Source organism: Arvicanthis niloticus, chromosome 19, assembly GCF_011762505.2.
Source record: "Arvicanthis niloticus isolate mArvNil1 chromosome 19, mArvNil1.pat.X, whole genome shotgun sequence".
Lineage (NCBI taxonomy): Eukaryota > Metazoa > Chordata > Mammalia > Rodentia > Muridae > Arvicanthis > Arvicanthis niloticus.
In genome coordinates this window covers 39,140,789-39,161,311 of record NC_047676.1, presented here as the reverse complement: position 1 = coordinate 39,161,311, position 20,523 = coordinate 39,140,789, and the positions used below count along the sequence as shown (strand labels likewise).

The following is a 20,523-nucleotide window of genomic DNA, read 5'->3' as shown; positions in this document are numbered from 1 at the left end:
CAGCTATTTCTAAATAAAATATGGGAAACACCCTAACAATAAACTCAAAGCCCTAAATTTGCTATAGTCCCTTAACTCATAGGCTAACCGTCTCAAATCAGTTAAAAAAGTTAAAGAAGGGCTGGGTCTAAGCCTTGTATTCCTAAATGTGTTATACAGGCACAATGCCCATAAGAGTAACAATATTCATCTCACTTTTATATCAATAAGAAGCTCATACCAATGAAAACCTTAAATTTGAAATCAAAGTAAATTTTGTTCCATTTAAGAAATTATAAGTTCATCTTGATATTAATTATACAGATTTCTACCAATAGGTTATGGCTATGCAATAAGTCCTAGCTAATCCTCCTTGTTCCAACAAAACCACTACTTTTCCCTAGAAAGACAGACCAATATTAACCACATTAGTCCCCAAGCCCAGGGAATAGGGACGCTGACTCTAACTTCTTCAAGCTGATTACAGGCGTTGAGATATTAGAAGAGGGGTCAGGGGAGAGTAAATTGATAAGCCTCTGATGCTGTGTCTTCACTGCATCCAGATGGAATTCCAGGACTATGGGAGAAACTACCAGGATTCTAATGTTTAAAAAAAAAAAAAAAAAAAAAAAACAGGAATGATTTGCTTATATAGAAAACCCTGAACAGCTCCCCAGAGATAAAAGAACAAAACCACAATGTGTCGTCAATGAATTCAAAGACAACCAGGAGAGACACAGACTCATAATCAAATTGTCATGCTATAGACTTACGGGAACAATGGGTGAGGGTATGCGGACGCCATAGAAACGGTGAAGGGGGAGTGTGTGGGTGAGACCATCCCAGGAAATCACACAAAAGAGATATTTGAAGACATCTGAGAAGTCTACCTAGCATACAGCGCTAGGGTGGGGAAGCGTGTTCCAGACAGAGCGAGTGTCAAGAATCTGGCAAACCATACACAGGGCAGGGCGGGGCGGGGCCAACTGGACTCTGAAGAGTTGAGTGAGGTGGGCCTCTCTGGGGAGGTAAGATGCGTTGGGACTGGCTGTGGCCAGGTCGTCAGTTGCCTTTAAGTGCCGCAGAGAGCTTGTATATATATGATTTAAAGGGCAAAACAGTAGACTTTTATGTAAGAAAATTGTCTGAATTTTACTTTGAAGTGATTGATCGAGTGCATGTTGGGAGAAAATGGGGAAGAATGGCGACCAGGAGACGAGCCAGGGTAGATGCCTCTCCTACTGTATATTGTAGTCACAAACTCTACCGATCGACAAGGCAATGGCTACAGGACTCACTTGGGCTCCATTTGGGACATAAAACCTATGAATCAGGTGCCACATTTAAGGCTTCTAGGAAAATGGCCATAAAAATGTGCAGTAAAAAAAAAAGATAAATAATATTCCTAAAATTTAATTAATCTCGCTCTTTCATTTTTCCTACTTGAGTGCCGCGCTGCTGTGCTCCTGATGGGAACAATCTAGACATTGTTCCATTAGTATATTTCACTTTTATATCAAGCCTTGCAATTTACTGGTTTTTATTTAGGGTAATGCACTTGTATTTGACATATTTACAGCCTTCCCATTTATTATTCAAAACAATGCTATGCTTAGGTATTGAGGATCAATAAGACCATCATAATGTTTATACTGTCATATCTTTTATGGCAAGCTTCAAGTATTTCAGGTTTGTTTTTATGGGTGGTTTTTGAAAAGGCAATTTTACGGCCTTTACACCACCTTAGGTAAATGATTGGTTGGCAAGAATCCCTTGACTATATTTGCAGGGTCTTAATGGGGCCACACAGAAGCAAGGGGGAATTGTAACTAGTTAAAATGGTGTTCTCATCATTTTGATGCATGTCCCTAATGTATACAAACGGTTACATTTTTTCCCCCACAAGCACTTTTGTCTGTCTTTTTCCATCTCATTTTTCTTTCCCTCAGTTTCCTTTGTCTTTTTTTTTTTTTTTTTTTTTTTTTTTTTTTTTTTTTTGAGTAAGTTGATTCTGAGGAATGTTTCATGTCTTGAGATTCTTTCATTGTTTGAAATTACTAAATGTTGAAACTGTAACTGCAGGAAAAAAAAAAAGGCGACACTGATCTCTTTATTGAACTAAATGCAATTGTAACCACTACAGAAAGCAAAACCTCCTCGCCCGGACCCTTCCTTTCTGTGGCTTACCGCCCCTTTAAACCTTACATGGGGTGAAGTACTTCTGTTGTTCATGGATGAAGGGTCTCTGGACTTTTCTAATTCTTCATTTAAAATGCCTGATTCTTTTTATAAAATACTATATTTTAATTTAGATTTTTCATGAAGTCACTGTATTTGCAGGTTCAAAGGGGGAAACAAATCAAGTAGCAGCAACTTTTGACTCGGTTCTATCACAGTCAAATAAAGTGAAGGCAAAACACCAAAGTTAACTCATAGGTTAACTTTCCCCTGCCTCTACTAGTGGAAGGATGAAGCCTGGAGTTAAGTAAGGGGCACAAAGTGCTTTTCCTTAATGGGCTTTCCACTTGTTTTACTTGCGTTGTGTACATCATTTCTGGTAAACGGACACAGGGGTAAGAAGATAAATTCCTACTTGGCTGCTATTATTCTTGGACACAAGCTGGGTTCTCATAGCTGTCTACACGTCTGTGGTCTCCTTGGAGAATTCCCTGTATAGAGATGTCTAGCTACATCTTCACACTGAGGAAACTGCACTCCATGACCTCCGTAACCTCCGTTCCTAGTGATTACAGATGCCTTGTGCTTTTCTCAGCAGATATGTTTACTCACTTCCAGAGGCTTCTTGGAAAGTCCCTAACATGAGCTCATGCCTGATCTTGGTGAGTGAACAACAATGATCCATGGGTAACACACACATTCTCCACTCTAACAAATTCATGGAAGAAAGGAAGGTCCCAGGACAGACACCTCTGCTTTGACTTGACTGGCAGTAGAGCAAACACAATTATTGTCTCTATAGATACCTCAGGGATTAGTTCATTGTGTGTTCCAATTCTATAAAGACATCACAATCACCATAGGGCTTTGTGGAACATATGTTAAGATCATTTTAGTGCTCAGATGAATCTATACAGAAAAATCTTCACAGATTCCATAAACTCCATTCCTTCCATATTATTTTATTTTATTTTGTATATGTGCATTGCATGTGGCACATACATATTTATGCAGTTGTGTGCACATGAGATGGAGGGTGCTCATGCATAGTTACTGTCTCCCACACACATATGGAGGACAGATATTGACATCAAGTGTCAATTCTTCCTAGATTGCTCTCCATCTTGTCTTTCGAGACAGGATCTTTCATTCAATGTGAAACAGCAAAATTGGCTAGGCTGGCTAATGAATAAAGTCTAGGAAATGCACCTTTCTTCTTTCCTCCAATGCAACTCTTGAGACTATAGACATGTGCCACAATACACAGTGTTACACAGGTGATGGGGATCTGAATTTGAATAGTCAGGTCTAAGCAATGGGTACTTTACCCACTGGGCAATCTCCTCAGTTTCTTCATTCCATTCTTAATCCAGTTACACCTTTGATAAATGTAAATGTCTAAGACTTCTTAGTTGCTTGCTCTTAGCTACATAGATTTCCAACTTCTGTAAATCTCGCACACAACCTATTTTATTTTTGTTCTTCTCATGAATGCAGGTATAGAGAATGAGAAAGCAAAGGAGAAACCGCAGAACTTAATTCTGCAAGTCACTAAGATTTGAACGCTTTAATCAGAAAAGCAAAGCAATCTCCAAATCAAATTTCTTTACATTGCGTTTGTAATCAGTCAGAAAATAACCGGTTGTCAAACAAATTTCTGTGTTTAAAAGGAATTGCTTGAGACAGTGTGAGATATTACCATGCTTTTCAGTTCCTATCTTTGAAGAGGAAATATTTTCCAGGTCTTATGTGAAGGAACTATCTTCTGAATCCACTGAAGGGAAGTCAAATTTTTAAGAGTTTAAACATGGTATGCTTAACGTGTTATCAAATGTAGCTAGCTGAATGTGACCTTTCAAACCCCTTTACTTTAGAAAGGTATTTATGAAACAATCATTGATATATCTTAAATCAGCATTGGAAGATATATATATATATATATATATATATATATATATCCAATCATATATATATATATATGAGCAATCAAGACTAAGTTAATATGCTTAAGAGAACATTTAAAATGCTGCTTGCAAAAGAATCCCATTGAATGTCCACCACCAGAGAAAAATACAGCATAAGTTATGGTGTACACATTTTTTTTGTAACCATTCACTAAGATTCATTATTTCAGCTAATTGTGGACTGATGAGGGTAAGATGAACCACCGTTTGCTCTGGAGTTGACTGTAATCCAGAGTAAGTGTCAATTATGGACATGTACATATAATATAAGAACAGGGATTCGGGGTTCCCAAACTTTAATATACTTAAGAATCATATAAGATTCAGGTTCAGTGTTCCCATAACACCTTCAGAAAGTTTGATCTTGAAAGTCTTGTGTATAGTCCAAGCACCTCAGGCATTCTGAAGCAGGCATTCCACAAGGTGTGTGTATGAAGGAACACTGTACCAGAGAGAAGACCACTGAAGCAACAGTCACATCTCATTTCCCAGTATGAACCAAGTCCCCACCCTGAGCTGCCACAGAACACACATTCGCCAATGATTCCGAATAAATACCTGGGTGAATGTGGTTAAGCTGTACAAGTGAAATGTGGTGTGCAAAATTAGAAATATAGTCAGTTTCTCTATTTTATTTTTGTAAGCTAGATTACTTCTTTGATACAATGTTTCTCTGTATAGTACAGATTAGACTGGAACTTGATGTGAACAGCCCAGGTTCGCCTCGTGTCACAGTGAATTTTCTGTCTCAGCCTCCTGAATATTGGGATTACAGGCACACACTACCACACCCTTCTCAGTTTCTCTTTTGAGGAAACAGATTGCCTTGGGTAAAGCTAGAAGATACTACAAGTGACACTGGGTACAATGTCGTAGAAGGCAATATCTGTGGAAGGGAACTAAGTGGGCTTGACTCCATTCTTGGCTGCACAGGGAGTTCATTTTCCATTAACTTATAGTATCTGGCCTATTCTCCTAAATAGTGTCATTGTTCCAAGAAAGACACACAGCTCCATGAAGCCCACCCTGGTAAGCTGGATTTCCTCTGAGGTACAAGCAGAATAGTTCCTCTGGGAATGCTAAGGCAAATTAATTAAAATGTTCTAACAGGTAAAACCATGAAAAATTATAACAGTTTACATTGGATGTGTAATCATATAATTGCTATCTAGTTCCAAATATATATATATATATATATATATATATATATATATCCTATATAGTATTTATATATAGCATATACTACATAATTATATACAAAATGTACTGTATATATAATATAGTATATATGTACTATATATACTATCTAGTATATACACTATATATAACATATACACATATATAATATATAGCATACATATATAATATTTATAATATTAGTAATATAATAATACAGGAAAATAATAAAAAATGTGTTCTAGTAAATATATGTATATTATATACATGTATTTATATTATATACATTTATATAATTTATATTATATACAATATTATATGTATATTATATATATAATATATATATATATTATATATATGTATATATATATCTCCTCTCCTAGTTACAAGACTTGAAAAGATCAATTACATGTTAAAAATTGCATTTAGAAAAATGTACATTTTGTGGTCAATAAAAGCCTGTTTTCTTTTACTGATTTCAAGCCATTCCAGTGGGATATTTGTAACCTCAGCTCTCTAGCAGGTCACGTGATACGGAGTTTTCAGCTTGTTTTATCTAAAATGTGAGCATTTTTGTCTTTTTAAAAAGTAAGAGCCGGTAGGTGGTGGCGCACACCTTTAATCCTAGCACTTGGGAGGCAAAGGCAGGCGGATTTCTGAGTTCAAGGCCAGCCTGGTCTACAGAGTGAGTTCCAGGACAGCCAGGGCTACACAGAGAAACCCTGTCTCGAAAAAGAAGAACAAAACAAAACAAAACAAAACCAAACAAAACAAAACAAATAAGATAGATCACTTTTGTCTTTTTTAACCGCGTCTACAGTGTAGCTCTAGCTGTCCTGGAACTGGCAATGAAGACCATGTTGGCCTTGAACTCACAGAGATAAACCAGCCTCTGCCTCCCAAGTGCTGTGACTAAAGAAAGGCATATGCCAGTACACCCAGATAAAAATCACTTTATTCCAGTTAAGTCTTAAGTAGAAACAGCACACATCTAGTTTAAGGGAACTGCTCAGACACTCACTCAGTTAAAAGGTATGCACTATATATTCTTTAGAAAACGGGAATGAAAACACAAAGTCACACACCTGTGTCTGTTTAGGGCCAATATCCATCCTCTTAAGAAGGTCATTTAGAAAGGCGGTGACGCTTTCCCAGGGGTAGATGCTGTTGGAGCCATCCAGGACAATGACTATGTCCAGCTGTGTGCTACATTCTGCAACAGAAGAAAGCAGTGTGTGAGTTAGACATCTACCTTCTTCAGAGTGGATAATAAAGTATTTTCCCGGCTGCAAGAAACCTATCTTAAAAGATGCACTCACTGCACCCATCATTTCTGTATTATTTTTAGAAAAACTTAAGTGGAGAAATATTGTGTTTGGTTATAGTCAGACTGGAGTTTGTGCTACAGAAAATGCATCTCTCTCTCTCTCTCTCTCCTCTCCTCTTCTTCCTCTCTCTCTCTCTCTCTCTCTCCCCCTCTCTCTCTCTCTCTCTCTCTCCCTCCCCTTTCTCTCCCCTCTTCATCAATTCCTTCTCCTCTGACACAGGGTTTCTCTGTGTAGCCCTGATTGTCCTGAAACTCACTTTGTGGGACAGGCTGGCTCGAACTCAGTGATCAGCCTGCCTCTGCTACCCAATCGCTAGGACTAAAGGTGTGAACTCCCATGCCTGTCCTTCTACTTTAATTTCACACACACACACACACAAAATTCGGGAATTTTCTCATCATGGGTTTGATAATACTGTTTTTATTCTGTACATCTCAAAGGAAGCTATTCTCCTCAAAGACATTCACCGTTTAAACACAGCCAGCATGATAGCATTAGCTGTGAAGTTTAAACATAATCCTCAAGGTTACTTACACTAACATCAATTCCAAAAGTAGGAGCAAAGTTTGTTTGTATACAGGCAAAACAGAAGTTTGCCTAAGTCGGTAATACTGGCTGATGGCAGATCCGGGAAGCCTTTGGGCGTGCTCTTGTGTATACATGCAACTCACTCATTGCTTACAGTTTCAAACAGGCACAAACATTGTATAAAACATGTACCTCGTACGGGGGCGAATGAGTTGACAACTTGAAATGTAGGGCTGACATCAGAACATATACCAGTTGTATAATGCAAATGTCCACATCTATAGGCATACAACGGCCCACATGCCTTTAAAAAATAAAACAATGCAAACCTTTAAAACTGAACGTTATACCACAGGCCTCAGGACATAAATGACTACATTCCCCTTTTTTATGAAATGTATTACTCTTTTCTTTCTCACCAGAAATCCTCCATTCGGGTTGGTGACTAAAGTTGATCCAAAGGTCATGTTTTCCTTTATTTCTGTGACATTGGGAATCGATGTGTTAACTACAAAAATAGAACAAGGTTTCATGAGTGTGAAAATATGTTTCATAAAGTGAAATTAAGTGTCCCTTCATTAAAACATTCTATTTGCTTGGCTCATCTCATAGCACATTCTTGTTCTGGTTCAACTAAATAGACTTCCCGGTACTGGGAAATCTAATGAACAAGTTAAGGCTGAAGACTTGGCTGATGTCCCGGAGACTGTCTGTATCACTGCTTCAAATAGTTTGGCTGGACTCTGAAAGAATGCAGAGCTCGCAGGGCATCGAGAACGTGGGATTGGTTTTCACACGTTTTTGTTAATTAAAACAAATGCAATATTTCGTTTCATAAGAGTATAGCGATAATTGATGTTCTGTGTTAGAAACAACCAAAGGCAAAGTGTATAACTTCTGGAAGGGACACTGGCTATGCACAGAGCAGGAAAGTCAAACACAAATGTTTTTATCGTGACTTTGAAATTCATAGGGACGTCAGGAGAGCTGCAAAGGAAGCTGGATCAGGATTAGAGAAGCTTCCAGGAAGTTTAGAAGAAGAGACTACAGAAGGGAGACCATTAGATGATCCGAATCAGAACAATGGGCCATAGCATTCCGACCTGACCAAACTGGCAAAGAGCGCTGCTTAATCGTTCACGTTCAAAAAGACTTGACAAAAAAAAAAGGAAGACTATTAAATTCTGCTTACAGTGGGATGCATAAATATTTGAAAGTGACATAATCTGAGTTCAAGAAATTTTCTTAGCACGCTGTTCATGTCTGTACATGTCCTCACCTACAAACGCCCTGGATGGCCCATCTCACTTCCTGATCTGAGAATTGGGTTCTGATCAAGGGTTTGCTTGACTTTGCTTTGAAACCATTTTATTTTTATTTTTTATATTGAAAGTTTTTTTTTTTTTTCAAATAATATGTTCTGTTTGCGGTTTCTCCTTGTCCAGCCCCTCCCAGCTGCTCCCTGCCTCTTCTCACTTGCAAGTCCACACCTTTTTCTCTCACTAGAAAACAAACAGGCATCTAAAGAATGATAATAAAGTAAGATAAGATAAAACAAATCAAGCCAAAGAAAAGGCACAAGAAATGCACATAAGTTCAGAGACACACACGTTCACACACAGAGAAAACCAAAAAAAGAAAAAGAAAAACAACAACAACAACAACAAAAAAAAACGATGAAGCACGAGTCAAAGGATCTTAAACCAGGTTACTGTGTACACTGGTATCAAAAGATCTGGATTTGAGACTTTAAATGAGGGTTTCCCCAATCCTCACTGCTATGATGATTAGAGGATATTGAAAATGTTTCCCACTAACCTGAAGAGATCAACTCCAGTAGTCAGATAGGACCCCCAGTGGAGGGATGGGGACATCAACTGACCTACAAAACTTTCAACCCAAGATTGGTCCTGTTTACAAGAAATGCAGGGGCAAGGGCAGAGCAATGACTGGCTTACCTTGAGATCCATCCCAAGGGTGCGCACCAGTCACTGACACTATTACTGATGCCATGTTGTGTTGTGGACTGGTTCTAATGTTGTTTGTGTTAATTTGGCTCCTGGAATCACACGGGAACACAAACATCTGCGCTCAGGGTCCCTGCCCCCAGATGGCTCTGATTGGAAAGTAAAGTCGCCAGTGGCCAATGGCTGGGCAGAAAGACAGAGGTGGGACTGTTGGGAATCTCCAGTAAAAAAATGCAGGAGACTGAAGAGAGGATTCCGCCATGACAAGGGTGCAGGAAACAGACCACTACGCTGGGAAGGTGCAGGGGAGTAAGAAATGTAGATGCAAGGGGAAAGCAGCCCCGTTGGGCCTGCCCAGCAGGGTCCAGGACAGCAAAGACAAAATATAGATTTAGTAAGTATTAACTCAGGAATATTGGAGGGGTTAGCCACATGGAAGTTCAGGAGAGGTCCAACCATTGAGCTAGTTAAGGTATATTAAAAATAAGCTGAGGGGCTGGAGAGATGGCTCAGTGGTTAAGAGCATTGACTGCTCTTCCAGAGGTCCTGAGTTCAATTCCCAGCAACCACATGGTGGCTCACAACCATCTGTAATGGGATCCAATGCCCTCTTCTGGTGTGTCAGAAGACAGCAAGAGTGTACTTATACATAAAATAAATAAATCTTTAAAAAAAATAAGAATTATTAAAAAAATAAGGTGGTGTGTGGTGTGTGTGTGGTGTGTGTGTGGTGTGTGTGTGGTGTGTGTGTGGTGTGTGTGTGGTGTGTGTGTGGTGTGTGTGTGGTGTGTGTGTGGTGTGTGTGTGGTGTGGTGTGTGTGTGGTGTGTGTGTGGTATGTGTGTGTCTTTTATTCATGAAGAGGAGTCGCGCACCTGCTGGGAGCACAGGATTAATCATTAACAGCAACAGTGCTGTGCTTGCAGACAGGAGCCTAAGATGGCTGTTCTCTGAGACGCTCTACCAGCAGCTGAGACACATGCAGATACCCAGAGCCAAACATTGCATAGATGTTTGGACCCCTGTGAAACAGTTAGGGGAAGGATTGAAGGCCCTGAAGGGGGGATGGCAACACTACAGGAAGACCAACAGTATCAATTATCCTGGACTCATGGGAGCTCAAGAGCCTGGGCCACCAACCAAAGAGCATACCCCAGCTGGTCCAAGGCCCCCAGCACATATGTAACAGAGGGCTGCCTTGTCTGACCTCAGTGGGATAGGGTATGCCTAATCCTATCGAGACTTGATGCCCTAGAGTTGGGGAATATAGGGAAGCACCCTCTCAGAGTTGAAGGAGAGATGGGGAGAACTCCCCTTCAAGGGAGACCAGGTTGAGGGGAAAATTTAGGATATAAATAAATAAATAAAATGATTAATTTTTAAAAAGAAAGAAAATGTTTCCTACTGTTCTTGATGTAGTTTAAAACCTCTGGACAAGTTTGAAAACCGTTCTAGTTTCCAGAAATGGGGGACTAGTGCCTATCAAAAAGAATTATTTTGTAAATAACAGTATAAATCCTGGAGGGGGGGGGAATGCATAAAGCAACCATCTGAAGGCATTGCAATGTGACTTCAAATGCTGCCCAGAGTCCATACTTAGAAAGAAGAGGCTGACACTGGGTTAAGTAACTGGTTTGGTGTTTCATTTTGGTTTTATGTTTCTTTTCTCCTTAAAGAAATACCCTATTAGGTAATAAAATTCAAACAGGAGTTCTAGGTTTACTACCTTGAAGAAAAAGAAGATTAGAGATTTAGGGTCAATGACAGCATCTTCAGAGGGGAGCGAGGAGTACCTTGGAAAAAAAACCATAGAAGGACAATTACAATATATGTTTATGCATTCTGTCTATTTTTCTGGATAGCCTGAATAGGCAATGTGAACAGTAGAGTCCACACAGCCTAGGGGAGACAAAAAAAGAACCAAATACAACTTTAACAACTTCTAACTGAAAAAAAAAAGAATCTTGGAAATGTGCCATGCTAAATATATTACCTGCTAGTATAAAAAAAATAAGAGCACTCAGAGAAACATAACAAACAAGAATTTCTATACTTATAATTATAAATCTAATTTGTGTTTCAAAAAATAATAATTAAGGAGACGTGTGTGTGTTTGTTTATGTTCTTTTTTTAATTATCAAATCATAATTTTTACTTTTTAACACAGGGTTTATAAACAGAAAAATGTTTGTGTATGTTCTGACCTCAAAGAAAGGTAGACATCTTTGGTGCCACAATGATCAGGCACAGGGGTATTCAAATAGCTATGGTAGCTGTGTTCATGAATGTAAAGAAAAATATTCATAATAAAAAAAGCAATTAGAAATTGAAAACAAAATTGAAGAATGAACTGTCTGCAGGGAACTTGTAGACATAAATCATTTAATTATTTTTAACAAAGAACTCTAAATCCTCTCTAACTTTAGGAGTAATTTTCTAGTCATATGACAATCAAAATGGTATTTTATCAAAACATATCAATTTTGATGTACCTATGTCTCATACTTAAAAAACTATTAATATACTTAATTACTGTAATTTCTCTCATCCAGTTTCCTTTATAAACTTGGATACTAAGTTGCATTTTATGTGAGAAAATTGATAGTTACTGTCTATTTGGCAAACCACCTGTTTTCAATGGATACTGAACAATGGAAAGAGATAAAGCTACAAATAGAATAACCTATTGGAATTAGAATTCGAATAGGTTTCCTGATGAGTGCCTATTTCCTGATGAGTTACTGAAATAAATTAAGGACCAAGGGAGCCACGATGTCATTCTATATGAATTCCAGAGGTCAAATGGAGAATGATCATTTATTACTTTTAGTATTTTCTTGGGTCACTTGAAAATTGTTTGCAATGAGAATAGGCATGAGTTAGGATGGGCTGTTTAACTTTACACACCTGGTAAATCCAACTTCACACAAGGCATTGATCTTTCTCTCCCAACTGGACACTTATAAACATCTCCAGTTCTTGCTTTGGGTTGGCCAACTAAAGGAGAACCAATGAGAACCCTGGAATTTGAAAAGAAGCAATTGCAAATCGTAAACAAAAGAAGGCATTTGTTTTAAGTAATTTATGATAAATTCTAAGACAGTAGACATTTGTCCCCATAGACATTACCAGATCATGACCCTGTTGGTAATTCAATGCCATCTAAAATAAGCAGAGTGTCACCTTCAAGTCCCAGATTGCCAATGTTGCTGTAAATCTTAGCAGTTAGTATGGCTGTCATTAAGAAAACAAACAAGAACTGCTAGAAAGTATGTAGAGGAAGTGAAACCTGCATAGATTGCATTGCCCACAGCCACTCCAAATCAGTAGATGTCCCTCCTAAGTCAGTGATGAAGCTGTAGAGATAGCTCAGTGGCTAAGAGCACTGGCTGCTCTTGGAGAAGACCTGGTTCTTCCAGGTCTTCCAGGATGCACATTGCGACCTACAAACATCTGTACTTCCAGTTCCAGGGACTCAGATGCTTTCATCTGTCTCTGAGACCTGTACATGCCCATTGCATACAGACAAATGCATAGATAAAACACCCATACACATAAAATAAAAATAAGTATTTAAAAACATTAGAAAAGAAGTACACATTAAAAAAATAACTAAAAGTTGGATTACCATGTGATCCACCTATTCAACTCTGGGGTATTCACTTGAAGGATTTTAAGCCAGTATGCAACAGATAATAATTATACTTTTATGTTACTTGCTATGCTGTTTTCAATAGCTAAGATATGGCACTGGTCTTGATGTTCATCAGCAGTTAGAGTAAATACATATTAGTGCACACAGACACACACAGACACACACACACAGACACACAGACACACACACACAGACACACACACACACACACACACACACAAAGTGAAGTTTTCTTCACCTGTAAAAGAGAATGAGACTATACCATTTGCTGGAAAATAGAACCAGATATTGTGTGAAACAAAATAAGACAGATTCAGAAAGGTAAGCATTTTATATTTTTTTTTGTATACAGAAGCTAGATTAAAATAATCTTGATATTTATGTAGATATGTGACATGAAATTTGAGGGGGATCCATGTAGGAGTGGAGGGAATAAAACCAAAAGGACTGCAATGGGGAGAAAGACAAATATCATGTTTTATCCAATAGGCAGAATCTAGAGTTAAAAGGTGCACACATGACTTTAAAACCACTGGAGCTTGTTTGGGGGGAGTGCAGTCAGCAGGATGAGAGAGGATACAAAGAGAAGAAATGAAGCCATTTGAGGAAAGTAAGATCATACACATATATAAACATGGCATAAGGAATCATTTTGTATACTAACAAAAATAATTTAAATAATTAAGATGATATATGAGGTACGTAGATTTTGCTTTATCGTTTTCTCCATCATTGCCATAAAAATCACAGCTAAGCCTGCTGTTGGGTTGCTTTATGAAACACAAAAGTATAAATGCATTTTCTTCCCACGAGAAACTGCCAATTTCAGAGAAAGCAGGAAACATAAACATGAGGTCATCCTGGGATTTTGTATGAGAAGGTCTTAGCTTATAATCACTTGGGAAACCAGGGTAATTGTGAGATCCAGGATAAAAGCATGTGTCTTTTTGAAACAACATGATGAAATATGCCCATCACTGATTAAAAAAAAAAAAAAAAAAAACTCCGCTATGCTTCAGCTCCTCCCTGCTGCAGGCTCAGTTCAGATCTGTGCCATTCACTTAACAGTCTCCCAGAATATCTTCAGGAAAAGGCATTTCAGTATACATGATTTGTAAGGCCCTTGGGTGGATCCCTAACTGATGTTGTGTCCATGGCTAAAGAAATATAGCCATCCTCTAGGACTCTTATCGCAAACTGTAAAACTCTGAACTTAAAGATTGTCTGAGACTATGTCCTTATGAGTTCAGAGAAGATGCATACAGACACACAAAAATTAAAGTATCCTAAAACCATATCTGTATATAGTTGGGAATAGAACTATGTCTCAATACTCTAAAATGATAAATATAGATTAGCTAAAGTTTAATGGGAACTTATGTAAATAACTTCACCAGACTGCACATTACTGTCTATATTCGTACAGGATGTGGGAAGCTTTATTAATGGGAGTTCATGTGAAAAAGTCATGGAGGATTTGGTCGACAGCACAAAAGCATGAGCCAATGGTGTATTTTGGTGCCAAAAATGCTAATGTGACCTTAGGCTGAATTGCTGGAAATAGATGCTCTGGTCAAGGAAAGTGATAGTCCCTCTGTGCTCTGCCCTGGTCATGTCTGGAATCATTACATTCAGTGGGGCATAGGCACAATGGAATGCATTTAGTAGACTGTGACTCAGATGGTGCAGAAGCAGGCAATTTTGTCAGGGAAGAGATGCTCAAAGCAAAACTGGGACATTTAGGAAGGAGGAAAGGACCCAAAGAAGGACCAAGAGTTTATATAGGGGTACAAACACTTAAACAATTTAAACACGTGAAAATGTGTCATGCTGACAAGTAATAGGGTTTATTTCCTATACATTTTTGTAAGAGTTTGTATTCACATAAATAAACTTATAACAATTTTAAATAACAAGGTATTAAACAGAATTCCTTAAACATATAGTGTGTTGTATCTGCTAGACAAGTCCTGATATAGACAAAGAACAATTTTGTAGAATATAGTTTTTATTTCTAGGAAGCCATCATTAAAAGTATTCTTAAATAAGGAAGAAAAGTTTGCTACATAAAGGCAATGCAAAGGGAAATTTAAGAAATAAGGATGACAAAGCCAAGAAAAAAAAAAAAAAAAAAGCCAGGCTCAGAACTAAGTCTTTTATTTAGGAGAGATGACAGAGGTTCTGCTTAGTCAACAAAATGATGGACTGGGTATTAGGTCTATCTTGCACCTTACTGACATAAATTAGTATAGTTATGCTCTAACTGTATTTTGAGAGAAAAGTTTTATTTTAACAGGCAGGATGATATGTAGGAGGAGTTAAGGTGGGAGGAGTAAGGAGAGGAGGAGCTAGGTGATGAGAGAGAAAGAGAGAGGGGGCCAGACATGGAGGCGGATATTCACATGTCTCTGCCAGTCAAAGATAGTTGATATATCTAGACTGGGTATTAGGTTACACTTCTGATTGATATTGAGCATTACCAAACTTATAAAGCCTTTGGTTGACATTTAAAAAATTGTATAAAAGCAAAAAGGAGAAGGGGGTATGGGATAGGGGTTTTCTAGGGAGGGGAAATGGGGAAAGGGGATGGCATCTGAAATGTAAATAAAATATCCAATAAAAAATAAATTAAAAAAGAAGAAATAAGGATGACAACAAGAGTAATTGACCATTGCAGGAACATCCTGTAAAACCATGTGTTGCACACAAATCAGAAGTTAATGAGTGGATACACCAAAATGAAAATTTATCTGTGACCTAATTCAAAGAGAACCCCAGCTATTTAAGTGAAACACTAGTCTAATTTAAAGGAGATGAAACCAAATTATTAAACTCATTAGAATAGCACTGATAATGTCCACCATTTATTTGGTTTATACCATGTTTCAGACACTGGCATAAGTGCCTTCCATATATTAAATAATCAAATTTTCTCTTTAAAAAATAAAATGAGCTATAGTGCTAAGCTTTTCAAATTCAGACCATGGCATTGGTGTTTACTCCATGTCTGGTTTAAGATAAGTCTGTTTGTATCTTGGGTTTTTTTTTTTTTTTTCATGAATAAAATGAGGGGAGACTCTCACCTCCCATGATCACCACAGAAGTTAGCACAGTTAAGATGCACACAAGGTTTAGAAAAGCACTGCGTTCATGTTACAGCCTACTTAAGTGTCAGTTCTTTCTATTGATGATGTTTCTTTATTTCAGATTAGAAAGCAAGTAAGAACTGTGTAACACACTGATTAAAAAGTGAATGTCTAAAAGCACAACACAATACATAAAGGATAGGGTTTTATACTATTTTGTTTTTGTGCAATATGTCCGCACAGGTTTATTTTATGGCTCAAAACAGTTTAGAAAAATTAACACTCTTACTGAAACTGTTTAGTACGAGGTTAGATAAGTTAATGCATATTTAAAATGGGGCTGAAGAGATGACTCAGTACTTAAGAGCATGTGCTGTCCTCCCAGAAGGCTGGAGCTCAGTGCCGAGTAGCCACATCCTGTGGCTCTCAACTGCCAGAAACACAGGCTCCTGGAGATCTCATAGCATCTTGTACCCTCTACAGGCACTGGCACACATACTGACATGCACTCAGACACACAAGTAAAGGGAAGAAGAGTCTAGCTAGGGGGTGCATGTCCTGGTGCTTTGGAGGCATCAGTAGAAAGAATAGGAGATCACAAGTTCAAGGCTATATTCAGATACATAGTGAGTTGGAAGCCTCCTTGAGCTATTTGATGCCTGACTGGGAAAAACAAACAAACAAACAAACAAACAAACAAACAAAACAAAAGCTATGTGTCTGACATCTAAATCTAACCCAGGCCATGGGGTGAGGGCACAAAAGAAGAGATAAAGAACAATATTTCAAATGTTGTCAAACTGAAGCATGAAGCAAATTGTGTGTATCACAATAGTTCATGAATCTGAACTTAGTACAAACTCAGTAAAGTCTTAGGAAGAAGTGCATGAAGTTCAGTGTAGCTGGATAGAAGTTGAGGCTTCAGAGTTAGATGAAGTTCATATCGAGAACCTTTTGGGGCCTTTTCCACATTATTATAGTCCATATTAAAAACTATTTAAGTTTAAATACCACCAAACTTGTATGTATGTATGTATGTATGTATGTATGCATGCATGTATGTATATATTCGTCCATCCAGTCATTTTTGAGCTAGGATCTTTCTAGGTAACCTAGGCAGCCTACAATATGTGATCACACTGCCTCCACCTCCCAAGTGCTAGCCTATAGGTGTGTGTCACCATACTTGACTTCCATTTACAGATGAGTGTCACATGTAACCTATTTGCCTACATTGTTGTGGATAAACTGGAGGGAAGTAAAGTTAGGGGACAAGGTGAAAGTTCAGATGAGATCTGAAGCAAGGAATATAGAGGGAAAAGAATCAATCTTATACATAAATATTTAGGCTACAGTTGCTTAGTCTAGGTTCCTCCCAGAAGAGAGCTAAGAGAAAAAAAATAAGTGGTTCAAAGAGATTCTGTCAAGATATTTTTAAGTATACATAAGAATAGAGGTAAAAGAAAGAAAAGGGATGAAAGTATCTTGTATAGAAATATAAAAAATAAGTAATGGCAGCTTCCATAGGCAGCTGTGATCAGCTTCATTAGAGGACATCTTAGAACCCCTCAAGGTCTTACCAAATATAATGAAATTAACATAGTAACCAATCAAAATTGTACTTATGTCACTTCTTTGCTCTCTACCAATCATATTAGAGATTACCAAATCCTTCTGAAAAATTCCCCTAGCCCTGCATAAAAGGGGCCTGTGAGCCCCTTGGGTGGTCACCATTTTGATGAATGGTGACTCCCACATGCTGATAATTTCTGTAGAATAAACGCTCTTTGCTTTTGCATACTGTTTGAGTCTGGGTTCTTCTTTCAGTGATTTTTAGATCCTAACAAAACCACAGGACACATACATAAGCATATTGTGAGCCTGGAAGAGCCTACAGGTAAATAGTACCTCCTTGAAAGAGTACAGAGAAAAGAGAGGGCTGAAACTTGTCATGTTTGTAGAAGAAGAAAATTAGGTAAAAGTGACTAGAGATAGATAGAGAGATAGATAGATAGATAGATAGATAGATAGATAGATAGATAGATAGATAGATCGATAGATAGACAGACAGACAGACAGACATAGAATGCAGAACCATGGGTGTCACAGAAGTCAGAGAAGGAAAAAGACCCAGAGTGGCAAGAGAGAATGGAAGCTGTGAGCTATTGTGTGGCCTCTTGTCCTCATTAGGGCAGAATGGGCTTCTTCATAGCGTAACTTCCTCCCATTTCCCAAAGCTGACATCTGCCATCTGCAAGATAATTAGTTCCATTTCTACTATATTCATTTCACAAAACAAACCCTAAACTCAATAGGTTCGAATAGATTATTTTCTTGAAGCAATGAAGGTAAGAACTCCATCAGAGAGAAGTGCTGAACTCCAACCATCTGTGAACCTCTCCTGCCTGGGCTAGCTGGAGTTCTGAACTGTGTAGCCTTCCTCATTCTTAGGACAAACCTGTTCCTTTTGGCACTATCTATGCAGTCAGAGATTCTACTGCCTCTCCTGTCACTCACACCAGCTTTTCTGCATTCTGTCTCACAATCATTACACATAAGGAGGTTGACTCCATAGTACATTTCATTGGCTATAAATGTTTCATACCTCGTTGAAAAGATAAGTCCAAATTTATTAGCATAGCTTCATCCCCTCTATTTTAGTTGAGCCCCTTGAAATAAATTGCCTGCAAACTCAGCTTCCAATCTCACCTGATGTTCTGAACCTATTTTCTTCTCTGATTTCTGTGGCACCATGGCTTTACTGACATGGCTAACATGACATGACTCATATGAGTTAAGCCATCTGGGACCATGTGGTTTGGTTTAGAAGCCAAAATAACAAAGCCAAATGAATAAACCTAAGGGACAGGAGAAAACCATAATCCTCGGAATCTTGAAAAAGTATAAAAATCGGCGACTCTGTATGTCGGTAAGTATTGAGGTGATTGTGTGTATGCAGGAACAATAGAAGAAAACAGAAAATAAATTTCCTGTTCCTTTGGCTCTTACAAACTTGCTTCATCCTCTTGCACACTGATCCCTAAGACTTGGGTGCAGGAGTTGTGTTGTAGACACATCAGTTGGGACTGGGCTCCAGAACTTTGTTCTTTGAACAGTTATTGTGTTCTAAATCAGACTCTGTTGCAAAGAGATGTTTCCTTGATAGAACATAAGAACTATGTCTGTAGGTAGGACCCCAAAGGAACAGGAAGCTTGCTGTGTGATTGGGTGTGGCTGCCTAAACAGGAGGTGAACAAAGACAACAACCATAGACATGCTAATAGGGAAGGGGAGAGCTCAGGTGAGGCCTCAACTTCACAGCAAGAACTACAGGCAATAAAGGAATGCTGAGAGCAAGAGAAAGAGTCTTCTTCAGGGAGAGCACACCAAATGGTTATCCGATATCAATTAGTTAGTACTGGGAGGGGGCAAATTACACACACACACACACACACAGAGAGAGAGAGAGAGAGAGAGAGAGAGAGAGAGAGTAATATAAACATCTTCATGTATATATTCTTAAATATATAAGTGCAACATGTTTAGTCATTTGTGTGTGTGTGTGTGTGTGTGTGTGTGTGTGTGTGATAACCAAAGAAAGAGTTGCTGTGTAGAGTGAAAAATTATAAAGACCATTTTATGAAATATGTAGACTTTTTCTTTGCCCTTAGACCTGGGCAGAAAAATGCAAGTTCCAGAAAGCGGAACTGAATGTAAGATTTTCACTACCCCAGGACACATTCCGGGTGAAGGACATTATGGATTACATTCCTCAAGCCTCAGGCAGTAGGCCACCTATGGGTGGGAAAGGCCCAAGGCAGGAGGACACATTCCTGACCACAGATAAAAAGATGCAAGCCACCTAGGTGGGGCTATAGCTGGAAGAAGTGAAGATAGTTAATCTGAAATAGTTGGTAACTGACAGGGTGAGACACATTGACATGGTAAAATCACATTTTTGAGAAGAATGAGTATACTGAGTAATTTCCATGGCTATTAACCATTCAGGGTGAGTTTCTCTGGAATGTTTCGCTATTCTTATGTTATGTATCCTTGGCAACTCCTCACCCCCTCCTCACTCCCCTGGTTTGTGGTTTTCCTCTTTAAAAGACCCCTTAACCCGTCACTCGGGGCCAAACCTTGCTCTTGAGAGAGAGCTTGTGGTTTGACCGCCGGCCAACTTCCCTAATAAAGCCTCTGCTGATTGCATCCAGGTATGGTTTCTTGTGATCTTTGGGTGGTCGTGATTTCCTGAGACTTGAGGAAGGGTCTCCCGAGTATGGGGGTCTTCAGCTGAGCATAGAAGTGCATGCCTTTTCCTGCCTTCAGGAAGCAGAAGCATACAGATCACTGTGAGTTTAAAGTCAGACTGATCTACAAAGTGAGTTCTAGGACAACCAAAGCTACATAGTGAAAATCAGTTTAGAAAAAAAATGGAAAAGAAAAGGAAAAGACAAAAAAGAGGATATCAATTTGAAAGAAAGCAGTGTTAGGGCTGATACATGGGAAGGATAGGAGGGAGGAAAAAGAAGGGAGGCAATAATGAAACTATATTATAATCTCAAAAAACCAAAAACTTATATAATAAAAACAGGAAGAAACTGCGGGTATGGCCTCATATCCCCTGACCCCTCTTTCTCTCTGTCTTTGTTTCTGTGTCTGT

At 38.5% G+C, this 20,523-nt stretch overlaps 1 protein-coding gene across 2 annotated transcripts in view; it reads right to left on the bottom strand.

Moving 5' to 3' along the window:
- Itga1 (integrin subunit alpha 1) overlaps positions 1-20,523 on the bottom strand; it is a 134,009-nt gene that overhangs the window by 65,184 nt on the left and 48,302 nt on the right. For both annotated transcript variants that reach the window (XM_034523339.2, XM_076916195.1), the window contains exons 3-6: positions 12,027-12,139; positions 7,573-7,661; positions 7,346-7,457; positions 6,383-6,510 (exon numbers count right to left, since the gene is read on the bottom strand). In XM_034523339.2, coding sequence (XP_034379230.1) covers positions 6,383-6,510; positions 7,346-7,457; positions 7,573-7,661; positions 12,027-12,139 — 442 coding nt within the window. The remainder of the gene's footprint in view (positions 1-6,382; positions 6,511-7,345; positions 7,458-7,572; positions 7,662-12,026; positions 12,140-20,523) is intronic.